General features: G+C 40.6%; 1 protein-coding gene across 1 annotated transcript in view; it reads right to left on the reverse strand.

Moving 5' to 3' along the window:
* CENPF (centromere protein F) overlaps positions 1 to 15,700 on the reverse strand; it is a 67,257-nt gene that overhangs the window by 24,622 nt on the left and 26,935 nt on the right. Inside the window, exons 8-11 of the mRNA XM_059041689.2 lie at positions 12,266 to 12,391; positions 11,191 to 11,319; positions 7,076 to 7,198; positions 824 to 959 (exon numbers count right to left, since the gene is read on the reverse strand). Of these exons, the coding sequence (XP_058897672.1) occupies positions 824 to 959; positions 7,076 to 7,198; positions 11,191 to 11,319; positions 12,266 to 12,391 (514 nt within the window). The remainder of the gene's footprint in view (positions 1 to 823; positions 960 to 7,075; positions 7,199 to 11,190; positions 11,320 to 12,265; positions 12,392 to 15,700) is intronic.

Raw genomic sequence — 15,700 nt, forward strand, 5'->3', positions numbered from 1 at the left:
TTCGTGTGTGAGGACCTCAAACAATGATACTGTTGACCAACACTGAAAAAAGCCCTAACCCTTTCTTTTCCTATAGTTTTCTTTCAAAAAAGCTGAAGATTGACATTTCTACCTCCTGCCATGGAAAAACTGAAAGCTGTCTTAGGGAGACTGGAATTTAAAAAAGAAAACAGTCACAGAGAAGTGTGACACCCATTCCACAAGTCAGGTTAAAAGAAATCCAAGATGTGCAAATATCTCAGGGGAGAACATAAATGTAAGTAAAGACTCAAGGCGCACATATACATAAATGTGAAACGAACAGTGGATTCATTTGGTGTATACAGCATCATTCTATGGCTATACAGAGAGTAAGGAAATAAAATCATTCACTCAAGTAAGCCATCCCAAAACAATGGTCACTAAGGGCTGGGAAAACATGCATTTAACATAGGATTTTCCATTACAAGGGAAATGGTGATGGGTGAGAAGATGCGCCGTCTGGATGTAACTAACAAACACACTTGAGACACAAAATAGCACTCTGGGGCGAGAGACAGCCCTGACAATTTACTTTTGTGTGGAAAATATTTACCCTTCTGGTTTCAAAGTGCTGAAAACTAGGCATCTGGGGACTCAGTGTGTTCCAAAAAAAAAAAAAAAAAAGTCCAACTATCACTCTGGAAACAAAAAAGTGGAAAAGCAAAAACTTTTTCCACATCAACTGCAGGCATCTCTCTGGGAGAAGATATGGAAAAATTCAAAGAAGCTTCTAATGATATCCATCCTCCCTCATGGGAACATTAGCCTAGAGAAAGAACTCAAAAACGCTACATTTACTCACCCCTCATTTCTTCTGCAAAGTTCTGGCTCTGACTCAAACGCTGCTTGGCCTTCTTCAGTTCTTCCTCCAGGTGGCAAACTTCTCTGGCCCTTTGCTCAGACTGACCCTTAAGGAGGCTGTTTTCCCTCTTCATTTCCTAAAGCACAGGTTTAGTTAGTTATCACCCAAGCAGATGCTCAAGCAACTTAGGACTTCTGCCTTGGTGAAGGGTCCCTAATGGGACTGTGTGTGTACCTCACTAGGGGAGGAATCACACTTTCCCTTTGAGCAATGAAGTTACAAAGTTTTACTTCAATAAAATGATTTTATAAATAGAAGTCAAAAGCACAAAACCCAAAACGGATGTTAATCTTTTTACTTCAAGAAATATATTTTTTGAACGTTCTGGATGTCACTATGGTTGTGAAAGTGTTCGTTCATAAGGAAAACCCTATTTACAAGCTCCCCAAAGACACAAATGCTCCAAGTTCCCATCACACCTGAATGAGCAAATATATCTTTGCAAAGTTTTGAGGTGCTATCGAACCAAAAAATTCACATGACAAATTTTGATGTTTCGTTATAAAACCATCTTAAGGTTCACTGTTGTGGGAATGTCTTTATGAGTAAAATTACCTTTAATAAATGTTTATTAAGAAAGTCTGCAATGTAAAGATGTTGGAATGGGCATTATGAAAGATGCAGCTACAAATTAAGAGAGTCTCTGCCCCCAGGACCAGGTACCCGCCAGTGGCGGAAGATGTAATACCAATCACTTAATACACACCAAGATGCACTACATCCTCAAGAGAGATGAAGTGTCCTATGGGAAATCAGAGGGCTGGAGCATGGAAAAATTAATTCTAGGTGGAGGAATCTGAGATTTCACAGTGAAAAAAGGTCCTTTGGGTACCTGATTAAATGAGGAACCCATGCATCGATGTGCCATTGAGTAGCAGAGGCACATATGCAGCCCCATTCTATTTTCTAGGGAGACCTGTCTATTTTTCTGAGTCTTAAAGTGAAGCAATATTTACATGCTGAATAAAAATGCTTCTTATTAACCATATGACTTGCATAATAAATATTATAAATCCTCTATCTATATTCCTCAACCTGCTGTTCAACCTTCAATGATATTACAGCTGATAAGTATTTCAACCTATATTATATGCCACCCTCTGGACCACTGGAAATTGGCATATATCATTACAAACTGACAGAATCAAGCAACTCCCATCCTTGGTCGGGGGAGGCAGTGGGGGGGGAATTCATAAATTCATAAGCCTGACTTTAAAACACACACACACTTAAAAAATATCCCTCTGAAAAGTGGAAAAGTAGGGGAAATTTTTGAATCTTAAAGAAACAATTAAGACCCATCCTCCAAAAACCCTACTGCACTGTTGGAAAACAGATGGCCCTGGCAATTCAGTGCTGGAAGCCTGCCTTCAATTATCAGTCTGGTTACTACCAGCAGATGGGTACCAACGTAGCAAAGCCAAATTCAAGAAGAGGGAGAATCTGGCTGGTAGAAAGTACTTGAAAACTTGCTGGCAGCCGCTGTGTTCATGTATATATGTTCATTTCATCATCAAAATAAGACAGAGTCCGTTGTAGTTATATTTCTGTCTCCTTTGTCCTGATCCTACCTCCTTTCCATGAGCTCAACTGACGAGCTATCAAATTAAGAGATCAACCAGAACTACAAGCCCGCTCCAACCCATCTCAAGACTGACGTTCATACCAGTCATTGTGAAATTCTGCAAAGAATGATCACTAAAGTGCAATGATGTTACTGACTTAAACTAGCATCATTCAACTAGAGAATCTATAATCGCTTGGTTGCTCTTCAGGCTCCAAATAATCACCACTCAAATGAGATCACAGATGTGAAAGGAAAAATACCGTAACGCACTTTAACAAGGGTAATGGAGCATTATCAGTAGTGTTTCTTCCTAAAATTTAACAGCAGCTAGATGTTGTGATCAATGCAAAGATCAGCTAAATGAGCTCAACATAAGAGAGTAACTAAAATGTAAACATCTGAGTTGACTTAGCATTTTTATTTTGTAACTTATATTTTTTAACCTAAAAAAAAATCATCAAATCAAATGGCACCTACATCTAGAGGCGTGACAAGAAAGCTGACAAGACACTGTATGCAAAGCTGGGTGCATCCCAGTAGGAGGAAGGAAGGTGAAAAGGAGGAGAAGAGGTGGGGAGGGACCCCAGGAGGGAGGGTGCAACTTATGTTTAAGTGTCTGTTCATCTCTATCCATGTCTGTGTATATAACTGGAGACGTTTAAATGAATACTAAGCTCAATGAAAAGATTATCAAGTCTTTGTCTGTTCTGGCAGTAATTCCATAAATACTTGTTTCAAATGAAGAAATGTTCAGCCAATCCTGGGACCCAGCAGGCTTATCATGCTATGGCTATGGCCAACCCAAGAATTTTAAAAAGCCAGAATTTAGAAAACGAACACCTGAAAATGGAGCTGTAGGCTGCTACCCATCAAAAATTAGTTTTCTGCACGGTTTACAGCCACTTAAGACTTGACTGGGTGGCTCATTGCCAATGATGCATTAAGCATACAAGGATATATTCTCCTAGGCATCTCTTGCAACCTCAAATGATTTGCAGAGTTGGGCACTAGTCTGGAAAAACACAACAAAAAACCCTATAACCACAAGCCACTTTTAGAGCTTAGCAAGCAATTCCACCCAGATCAACTTTGGTGTAGGAGGAGCCAGGGAAGCATCATTTCCTAGGACCAGACAAAACAAATTTCAGTTACTGTGTGGCATTTCGTGATCCCATCCATGAATGAAGCTTAATACGTCCCCTGCTGGGCGAAGTCTATATGGTGAACCAGGGATGGATGCGAAGGATGTGTTTTTCCCCTTCCACCTCATCATTCTTGCCTGCCAGACCAGGCCCCTTAGCGGACCCCGTTGTAATACAGGTCCCCACGCTCGGGAAGGTCCCCAAGCAAGTGTTTCCTCATCTTGACTGTCAAATGATGGTAATGATGGTATATGACTGCCTAACCCCAATGCTATGGGGTTGGCACTGGATGCTGGATGAGCAGCTTATCTAAACCTTCCATTCACTTCGATACTAAATGCTAACTTTACCCTTGATTGGGCCATTAAATCACATTTCCATTACTGATAATTTCTCACTGTGAGCAGCACATTAGTTTGCTAAACATGGACAAGGAAAATTTCAGTACAACCGTCTCATTTTTTCGGCATCCAAAACCTATAAGCGTGCTAAACTTCTTTGTACTTATGATTAGATACAGAAAGATACCCAGCGCAATAAGACTAGAATAGGCTGTAATTTTATATGTGAAAAATCCCAAATGCCCTTTCCTTTGCCCATCCTTTCTGTGCCTATGGGTGACAGCAAACAGTGGTAGCATCAAAAAGTTACAACAGTTGTGAAGACAAAAGAGCCCTTATGTGCTGGGCACGGGTCTAAACATTGGACATACAATATTAAAGTTAATCATTAATGCAGCTCTGAAAAGGGAGGGTTAGTATTAGTCCCCATATGCAGATGAGGAAAGTCAGACTCAGAAATGGTAATCATTGTCCCAAGGCCACACAGCAGGGAGGTGGCAGAAAAGTGATGCAATTTCACATCTTGCTCACTTTATAAATTTATTTTATTTTTATTTATTTTTGGCTGCGTTGGGTCTTTGTTGCTGCACGCAGGCTCTCTCTCCAGTTGCAGCGAGCGGGCTCTAGGCACATGGGCTTCAGTAGTTATGGCTCACAGGCTCTAGACTGCAGGCTCAGTAGTTGTGGCGCACAGGCTTAAGTTGCTCCGCGGCATGTGGGATCTTCCGGGACTGGGGCTCGAATCCATGTCCCCTGCATTGGCAGGCAGATTCTGAACCTCTGCGCTACCAGGGAAGCCCTCTTGCTCACTTTAAAGCCACCAAAATTTTACCTCGAAGTTATACCACCAGTCTAACTGGGTAAATTGCTTTTCTGATTCCAATCCCAATTCAAACTGCAAGAGCCAGCTAAACCTTTTGAATTCTTGATATCATCCTCAAAAGAAGGCACACACACAAAAACGTACGTTAAAGAAAAATACTAAATGAATTCCCTGGCCCTGAGCTACACACCTCCAATGACTGCCCTCACTGGACACAGAAATCAATGAAATATTAAGTGCAACATGACGGGCATTTAGCTAGAGTTCATGGTGGACAGCTCCACAGCTGACAAACCAGGCCCTGCAGGGATGCATGAGTCTTCAGAAACACCTGCAAGAAATGTCCAGCCCACTATGGAGCCTTGGCCAAGCAAACCGTTTGCAAAGTGTTTGGACTCTCTTAACTAGTCAATCGATTTTACAAAATGTTTCCACCAGGCAGCCAGTGGAGTCGCGGGAGAGTTCCTGGCTGAAAGGGAAGCTCAGAGAGGGAAGAGTTCGGTGCCAGTCTGCCTGTGGAAACGTTAGCAGAAGCATCTGTTGGTTGGTGCCCACTGGCCAAAAGGCGAACATTTGTTTTGCTGAGACAAATGCTTTCGTTTAAAAACGTTTGCTGATGAAACCATCATCTGATACGAAGTTTTCTTCCACTCGGGTTTCTGGGGCTGTGGCCTCCTCTCTCCAGCAGTATTACCCCTCTGAGGCTATAGCTGGTTTAACAACCTCTTCTTTGCTACTGACAGACGTTCTGATTTTATAACTAAAATACACTCCTTGAAGCTGAGGGGATAAATATATTTAGACTTGCCTCACCTGGATAAATCACTGTTCTTTACAGAGAACTTAAAAAACAAACAAACAAACAAAACCATACAATCTAAAAAGTAATTACAAAACAGTTAAAAGATTAGTGAAAACAAATTCTTTCCTGTGACATTTGTTGGAAAGAAAGCTCTACTGTTCTGCTGTGCTTTTTCATAAAACTACAACGCAGATTTATGACTCTATTCATATTGTTTCAGTCTATTAACTTTCCCTAAATGGTTCTTAATTAAGCCCTTTAAAATAAACTCTAAGCAACTAAATATATTCAGAGAGAAGCAAATTAGAGTAAGTACGGGGACCTCCCTGTTGGCACAGTGGTTGAGAATCCTCCTGCCAATGCAGGGGACACGGGTTCGAGCCCTGGTCTGGGAAGATCCCACATGCTGCGGAACTAAGCCCCTGTGCCACAACTCCTGAGCCTGCGCTCTAGAGCCCACGAGCCACAACTACTGAGCCCCTGTGCCACAACTACCAAAGCCCGTGCGCCTAAAGCCCATGCTCCACAGCAAGAGAAGCCACCACAATGAGAAGGCCGAACAACGCGACGAAGAGTAGCCCCCACTCGCCACAACTGGAGAAGGCCCGTGCGCAGCAACGAAGACCCAACACAGCCAAAAATACATAAATAAATAAAGTAAGTAAGTACAGATAAAAAAAAAAACTCCTATCGGTAGAAGCAACATCAGGGTACACCCTATACTCCGTGCCATTGGGAAACCTCATCCACCATTTTGTATCACTACCATGATTCTCCAAAGACACCATCACGGGAATTCCCTGGTGATCAAGTGGTAAAGACTCTGTGCTTCCACTGCAGGAAGTGAGGGTTCGATCCCTGGTGAGGGAACCAAGATCCCGTATACCATGCAGCATGGTCAAAAAAAAAAAAAAAAAAAACCAGCAAAGACACCATCACCCATGCCTGCACACACTCAACATGAAAGTTAATGTTGACTGCTGAAGCCAGAGTAATACAATTTACAATTACTTGATGTTTTTTTAACGATATTAAATCTAGAAACTCTTTATCTGTCAAAAATTTTATATTTAAGTCTATCGCTTTGCACAAGGTTTTTAATATTTGATGATGCAAAAGCCAACCCTTGGAAAAGGGATTTAAATTATACCTCCCATTACCAGTTTTGTTTCTTTCCATTTAGAAAATCCCTTGCTTTCTTCCATCCTTCCACCTCACAGGTGGTCTAAAACAATCTTAAAAAAAAAAAAAAAAAAAAGCATGGTCTTAATATAAGTCATGCTTTCCTATAATTGCTAGATGCATATTAGTAAGTTATAGCAGAATAGAAAGTGGAAAAAAAAAACACATGTTCTATGTCGTAGATTATATACAAAACACTTTGTAATATGTACTTCTGGCAAATTAAAAACAAAAATGTAGCTATAATAAACGACTAGAAAATGGTATAGAAATCCTTTAACTCTCCCACTTCCTCCTGTACAGAAGTTAAATACTCTTCTCTACCCCTCACTTACCTCACTGCTTCTCCTCAGCTCATTTTCCTTGGTCTGACTCGCCTGTAAAGTCTGTTCAGTTCTACTGAACTTTTCCTTAAACTCCTCCAATTTTTTTTCTAGCTGGTGCTTTACAGATGTGACCTACAAATAGAAAACAAAGCAAACTTCACTTTTATTTTCTTTACTTTTTAAATAACTATTTATTCTTAAAGAATAAAAAGGTCATGGAATATAAGAACTGATACCATCTATTTTGGTTGAGACACACTATACATCACAGCTTAATAAGGCCTTAGAAGTTGAACTTAAAATACCATCATGTCCACCTGTGACATTACTTGGCAGCAGCATATGTTGATGAAAAAGGCTGGGTTTGAGGAGGAAGCCACAAGGAAAACAATTAACCACAAAAAAATAAAACAACTAAATAGTAATAAACTAAATTTTTAAAAATGAGATAAGAAATAACAAAAGTTGAGAAAACAAACTGGGAGAACACATTTGCAATAAATACAACAGAATAAAAACGATATTTCCAAAATACAACACATAAAGCATATCTATGATTCAATATACAAAGAGGCAAGCCCATTTTAAAAAAAGAGCAAAGGACAGAAACAGAAATGTTACACAAAAGATACAAATGGCAAACCACCTTCTGAAAGAAATAACCTCAATGGTAATCAAGAAAGTGTGAACTGGGACTTCCCTGGTGGTCCAGTGGTAAAGAATCCGCCTCACGTTGCAGAGGATGAGGGTTCGATCCCAGGTCAGGGAACTAAGATCCCACAATGCTGCGGGGCAACTAAGCCCATGTGCCGCAACTACTGAGCTCGCGCCTCTCAACTAGAGCCCACGTGCCACAGACCACAGAGCCTACATGCTCTGGAGCCCATGCGCCACAACTAGAGAAAAGAAAACCCACACTCCACAACTAGAGAGAAGCCCGTGCACCACAACGAAGAGCCCTCACGCCGCAACAAAGACCCGAGGCAGCCAAATAAATAAATATATATATTTTAAAAGTGTGAATTAAAACAATGATCAGATAACATTTTTCACTCCTTAGTTGGCAAAATGTTTAAAACCTGGACTATCTCCTATTAGGAGGATGGGAGGAAACAGGCCTCTTACAGCTGGTGTCAGGTGAACTGTTACGACTTTTCTGGAGGGCAATTTGGAAGTACCTATCACACGTGAGAACACATACGCCCTCAAGGCCATCAATGTCACATGTAGGAAGCTGTCCTACAGAAGCACCAGCAACACACACCTTGACCTTCCCAATGATACTACCAATGGTGCTACATGAACCTAAATACCCATCAGTAGGGGAATGACTTAAATAAACTACAAAACATCCGAAAAAAACAAGGCTCAGACACTACCATCAGAATGTTCCCTTCTAAACAAAAGTTAAAACCAAAAGAAAAAATTATACATTTGCAAATGTATTTTTTTTTAAAAGTCTTGGAAGACATCCAATAAATAGTGCATAACAATTTATCCTGGCACAGGAAGATTTTTTTTCTTCTTTCCAAACTTGGACAGATGGATAGATAAAGGAATGACTCTATTAGAACTTCAGATAATCCTTTGCATGTAAGTGATGTCAATAAATGTTGGCTGTCCACATTTTACCTGCATTCCCCCATCCCCAGCTCCTCTGCTACTAGAAATCAACATGTCCTACATGGCTCTATCTTAAATTTGGGAATTAACCTGTATTTTTCATATAATGAGACAACCTAATTGGTAAATCCTCACTTTCAGAAAACAAATAAACAAACAGTAAGAAAATAAGTATAACTCTGAAAACAGGTGAATACCTGACATATTCAGCATAAAACTCTAAAATGTGTCACCCTCTCAGGGAAAATGGGTGAAGTCAAGAAAAGAATGAATTGGGAATTCCCTGGCGGTCCAGCAGTTAGGACTCTGTGCTTTCACTGCTGAGGGCCCACGTTCAATCCCTGGCTGGGGAACTAAAATCCCACAAGCCTCAGGGCGTGGCCAAAAAAAAAAAGAAGAAGAAAAGAATGAGTGACCACATTGCTTCTTCTGACAGTATAAAGCTCTGGATATTTAGTGCTTCCACATTGCAGATAGAGCAGGAAACTAAACAGACGAGACTCTGTCCTCATGGAAAGATCTGAGTGATGGAAGGAAGATAATATCTTTTTACATTTATTTATTTATTCATTTTTGGCTGCATCGGGTTTTCGCTGCTGTGCGCGGGCTTTCTTTTTAGTTGCAGTGAGTGGGGGCTACTCTTCATCACAGTGCGTAGGCTTCTCATTGTTGTGGCTTCTCTTGTTGTGGAGCACGGGCTCTAGGCGCACGGGCTTCAGTAGTTGTAGCACACGGACTCAGTAGTTGTGGCTCGTGGGCTCTAGAGTGCAGGCTCAGTAGTTGTGACGCACAGGTTTAGTTGCTCTGTGGCATGTGAGGTCTTCCCCGGACCAGGGCTCGAACCCATGTCCCCTGTATTGGCAGGCGGATTCTTAACCACTGCACCACCAGGGAACACCCAGAAGATAATATTTAAATAAACAAATAACTCTATTATATGTCAGGTGATACACCTTATGGAGAAAAATAAAGCAAGGTAAAGAAACAGAAAGTACTTGAGGGCAAGGGTCTATGTAGTGACCACAGGAAGATGTCATTCATAAGGTGACACTGGAACAGAAGGCTTCAGAAAGTGAAGGCTCACATCCTACAGATGTGTCTGGGGACGGAGCACCCCCAAGAGCAAAGCCCAAAGCTGCCACTTGCTGGGTGTGTCCCCCCCTGGCAAGGAGGCCACGTGGATAGGTAAGCAAGGGGAGAGTGGGAGATGGGGTGAGCGGGTAAGGTAGTGGGAAGGCCGCCTAGGCTCCTGCATACATTTGGAAGGACCCGACTCTTACTCTGAGAAATGGGGAGTAACTGCAGACTTCTGAGCAGAGGAGTGACATGATCTGACCTACACTTGAAAAGACTCACTCTGGCTGCTGATTGAAAACACACTGTGAGGGGGAAGGGTGGAAGAAGGGAGACCAGTCAGGATGCTGGTACAGAAACCCAGGTGAGAGACGATGTGTATTAGACCACATATAGAGCTAGAGATGGTGAAAGCAGTCAGATCCAGTGTAAAACATAAAGACAGACAGAGAAGTCAGGTTTATTCTTAGCAGGGAGGTATGTGGCACATGAAGGGTTTCTGGGGTAGCCAACAAGATTCTATCCTCTGACATATATAATGGTCACAAGAGAGGCATGCCTTATAGTAATTTATTGTTGTACATTTGTTCTATATAGATTTTGTGTTCTAACACAAAAAAGTTTATACTATTCATATAATACACACATATACACATGCATGCAAATATACATATGCACAGATATACACAAATACACATGCACACACACACGTGTGTGTGTGTGTGAATAAATAAAGGTAGAGCCAGCAGAGTTTTAATGGATTACTTTGAGGTGTTGAGAGGAAAAGAGGAGTTGAAGATGACATTGAGGTTTGAGCCTGAGCGAGGTGAAGAATGGAATTGCTATTTACTGGGACAAGGAAGACTAAGCAAAGAACGAGTCTGAAACAAGTTGGAGTTCCATTAATAACATGTTTTAAGTGGGAAATGCCTATTACATGTGTGACTAGAAATATCAGATGCACACCCACAAGTCTGAAGTTCAGACCAGCCATCCAGCCTCGAGATATAAACATGGGTATCATCATCACATGGATAATACAAAAAGCCATAAAAGCAGATGAGATCATTTATGCAGGGAGTGTTAAATAAGCAAATTATAATTTTCAGTGCTTTGACTATTTGGAAGCATAAATACTCGGGACAGCTCCCAGCTGGGGGCATGACCAAGAACCACTGGAATATCAGAGACGCCCACAGACCTTCAGATCGGAGATCCTCACTCACTGCCCTCCTTCTCTCAACAAGAAAACCCAGACCCAGAAAGGTTCAGTTCGCTCTCCACTTTCATAAGTAAGGAAAGTGAGGATAGAGCTTTTTTTTTTCTTTCTTTAAAGGTATCATATGTCCGCTGTGATATAGAAATGACATATATTAAAATGGGGGTGGGGAGGTTACGGAGGAAGGAGAAATCAGTTAGCACCCTACTTTATCCAGTTCAGCCTGGAGGATGTTGTGCATGTTCTTGGCTTGCTGTAGCTCCTGGGTGAGCTTGGCTTTCATCTGAGTGAACTCTTGGTCCAGGGTTTGGAAGGCACGCTGTTGATGGGAGAGCTCCTGAAAAGCAAAAGACAAATGCATCAAACTGATGCTGGTTAACAAGGGAGATCCTAGGGCGAGACCCATTCTTCCTCCAGGCAATGCTCTTCTGTAAGAGCAGAAGATTACGGGAGCCGGTCTGCGACTACCTGATGATTGATATAGCAGCCTTAGCACGGGTCCCGGGCATCAGACCCGGGTCTCTGAGCGGAAGAGGAAGGAGTCCGCCAGGAGAACACATGGAAACTGGCCTGTTCCCGCCTCATCCCCGACTTAAATGAATCACCTCTGTTCTGAAGTATCCAGGGGCAAAAGAGTAGAGCCAAGCTGTAGCCGGTCACAACTCGGCTGAGAAATCAACACACTCAAAAATGGAGTTTAAAATGTCAAACACCTTATGCCACTGACCATTGAGAATGACAGGCAGGAGATGCCACCAATTAACTTGGATAATCACACAGGGACACCAGGTTAACATTTCTAATCACTCTCATTGAAAGACTATGGACCCATTTCAAGGCTAACTCACCCGAAACTGATACCAAGCCTTATGCAAGGGCATCTTCAGCCCTAATTTGTCTGCCAACTTCTTTCCCCTCCCCATCAATTACCTTCCTAATGTATTTGCCGACTCACAGCCTTTAAAAACACCTGGTGAATGTAATACAATTCCTTTACAACACAGAGTGTCTGAAATAAGAAATACAATCCTTTCCTACTTGGTGTCAAATTTCAAACAAATCAGAAAATGTGGATAAAAAAGAACATTCTAAGCCCCTTCTCCAGTCAAAAACTAAAAGATGCAAAAGTGTGAAGGAAAATATAGTGCCTTTTCCGCACAAAGCATTTCCCCTCTAGTGGAACATCCCAAATAATGACAGACACTCCTCTTTTCAAATGACCAAACTAGGAAATGCCAACAAGAGCCTTCTGGACAAACTCCTCATGAATCCATTTACCTTACCTCTTGGAACTCTTTTTCTTTTTCCTTGATTTTCTGTTCCAGAGAATATCTGGCACTTTCTGCATTTTGACGCTGACAACTCAAATCTTCAGTCAATTTTTTCAGTTTTTGTTCCAAAGCAATACACTAAAAACAAATTAAGACATTCAATACAAAACAAAATTATTCTTGGAAAGAAGTAAACATTTTGAATTTTAGAAAAATTAGTCCCATGATCTGGTTCAAGTTCAGCATAGTGTTTTGATATTTTTATTTCATAAAAAGTTGGGTTTAAAACAATTAGTCAAGTACCAAAACCACTACGATTATTTTAGCACACATAAAATTTATATTTGGGAAATATTAGCAAGGATGTAAAGCATTAGACCATTTAAATAAATACTTCATAACTTGTGCCATGAAAAAAGAAATCAGCATGTCTGAATAATGATTCACCTAATGTTTTGTTGCACGGGAATGAGAGGTTAAAAGGCAGTGATGTTGACCTGCGTAATTTAGAGGTTATAAAATAACCAGAGGGTACCCATTATCCTCATATGATAGTGTTTTTCAAGCACAACAGATTTTGTGGGAAAATGAAATATTAATATGCATCTTTCCACAATGCTCCCACTATGCCATTTTAAATGTCTGGAGGTTCACAGCACTCCAAAGAATATCACAATGGGTTTTAACCAAGCTGCCAAAGGCAACACGAAGAACATGCATTTGCCTTTTTACATAGTCAGTTATCTTTGTTTTTAATTGAAGTATAGTTGATTTACAATGTTGTGTTAGTTTCAGGTGTACAGCAAAGTGATTGTTACACACACATGCATATATGTTCTTTTTCAGATTCTTTTCCATTATAGGTTATTACAAGATATTGAATATAGTTCCCTGTGCTCTACAGTAGGTCCTTACTGTTTACCTATTTTACATATAGTAGTGTGTATCTGTTAATCCCAAATTCCCAATTTATCCCCCCCTCCCACTCTCTCCTTTAGTAACCATAAATTTGTTTTCTGTGTCTGTGAGTCTGTTTCTGTTTTGTAAGCAGGTTTATTTGTAACATTTTTTAGATTCCACATATAAGTGATATCAGGTGATATTTGTCTTTCACTGTCTGACTTACTTCCCTTAGTATGATAAGCTCTAGGTCCATCTATATGGCTGCAAATGGCATTATTTCATTCTTTTGTATTCATAGCCAGTTATCTCTAAAATAATTTTTAAAACATGAACTACATCAAAACTTAGGATGCTCTTCTAAAATTAAATCTTCAAGTGTTAAAACCCATTCCTCTGATGCTTCCCTGTGGTGTTCAAATCCTTGAACTGCCCTACAAAGCAACTCTAACTTCCCAGGAAAGAATAAGAACAACTCACATTAGTGGGGTAGAATTCCTGTTCCAAAAGAAATGTGCCCCAATTTGGCAAATCTCTCCACTAATGTATTTCTCTGAGACTCATTATAGTCCCATTTAGAACTATTAGAACTATTAGAAATTTAACAGAGAATTCAGAGGAAAAGAAAACACTATGTAAGACTTTCCTGGAAGACCAGACAACAACTATTAACTAACCAAAGATGAAAAGCTAAAGCTGGTCTGATTTTGCAAATATCATAACTTTAAAATACCAGATTCAAAAAGTAAAATATTCAGCAGTAGTTCAAATTAATCCACTGCTTTGAACATTAAAACACCTTTGTCATTAAACTTATTGTTCTTGAATTTTTAAATCCCTAAGGAAAAGTATGAAAGAAATTATTTCTAATAATAATAAATATGAACTCAACAAATATGTCTAGTACCATGCTAGGCACTGGAGATATAGCAGTAAACAACTCAGACAAAAATCATTGCCTAAATGATGGTCTAAAATTTTGACAGGGACTTCCCCAGTGGCACAGAGGTTAAGACTCTGCGCTCCCAATGCAGAGTGCCCAGGTTCAATCCCTGGTCAGGAAACTAGATCCCACATGCATGCCGCAACTAAGAGTTCACATGCCACAACTAAGGAGCCTGCGTGCCGCAACTAAGGAGCTGGTGAGCCACAACTAAGGAGCCCCTGAGCCACAACTAAGGAGCCCGCCTGCCACAACTAAGACCCACTGCAACCAAATAAATAAATAAATATAAAAAATAAAATTCTGACAATTTTCAGGGGGAAAAAAAGTGCATGGCAGAGTAGATGAATGAACCCTTGGCACCCTCTGCTGGCACTCCCTCAAACTGCAACATATTCCACTACAGGATCTCAGAATCAATCAATTCTTTCCTATTAGAAACAGTAGCTTTAAAAAGAGCCTTTAGGAGTAATTTGTATTTTATTTAGATTATTTTTTATGCTGATATTTATGATGCACAATCCATGTGCAAGTACCTGGCCACTAGGTGTCATGAATGCTCCATAATACTCTAAAAAAGGGTCCAGAGCTCAAGTCCTTTAAAAATATACAGCATATGACCCTGGAGACTCAGTGCTCTGGGCCAATGAGTTTTTAGCTGTAAAATACGGGTGCTGAAGTCTAGCTTTGCTGCCAGCCCCAGCACTGTTTCCACATAAGTTCAAACCTTGCATCCCACACGGTTTTGTACATACTTGGAAAAGAAGCATACGAGAAACAGCGTATGTTCACTAAAGCACATGGTATTGATTTTGGCTAAATTAGCTCCATTTTATTTAATAGGTAGTTCTAATGGTACATCAGGGAATAGCATAAACAAAGCATAATCTGATTTCAGCAACATATTGGACAAGGTCGTATTATCTTTAGAAACAAGATGGAGAAAGGTGGACTGAATTTTCAGTTAGGTGGGTTTGTAGTTTACAGGAAAAAAATGGAATACAAAAAGCATTGAACAAATGAGTCTTAAGAACCTGGAGGGAAGTCTCCAATAGAAAGAAAGCCAGAGCTATGTTCTCAGCACTGTCCTAGTCAAAAATTCTAATTCATGATCTGGTAAGAACAGACTTCATCAAATATGCTAGTCAGTACAAGGATTTGGTGACCTTGTCACACAAAACCAACAAGACAAAATGTAAAAGGATAAGTATAATTCTCCTATATGAGAAGGTGTGACTTGGCAGAAATGCAACTGAAAATGAGCTTAACTGACAAGGAACTTAATTGATATAATAATAACAACTATTATTATAAGTTCACCATGTGCCAGGCACTATACGCTAAAACCTTTATAAAAATTATCACAGGGACTTCCCTGGTGGTCCAGTGGTAAAGAATCTGCCTTCCAATGCAGGGGACATGGGTTCAATCCCTGGTTGGGGAACTAAGATCCCACATACCGTGGGGCAACTAAGCCCATGTGCCACAAACTACAGAGCCCACATGTCCTGGAGCCCATGCACCACAACTAGAGAGAGAAAACCCGCACACCACAACTAGAGAGGAGCCTGCGCACCACAAGGAGAGAGAAACCCGAGCAGACC

The sequence above is a fragment of the Kogia breviceps genome, chromosome 1, assembly GCF_026419965.1.
Source record: "Kogia breviceps isolate mKogBre1 chromosome 1, mKogBre1 haplotype 1, whole genome shotgun sequence".
Taxonomy (NCBI): domain Eukaryota; kingdom Metazoa; phylum Chordata; class Mammalia; order Artiodactyla; family Physeteridae; genus Kogia; species Kogia breviceps.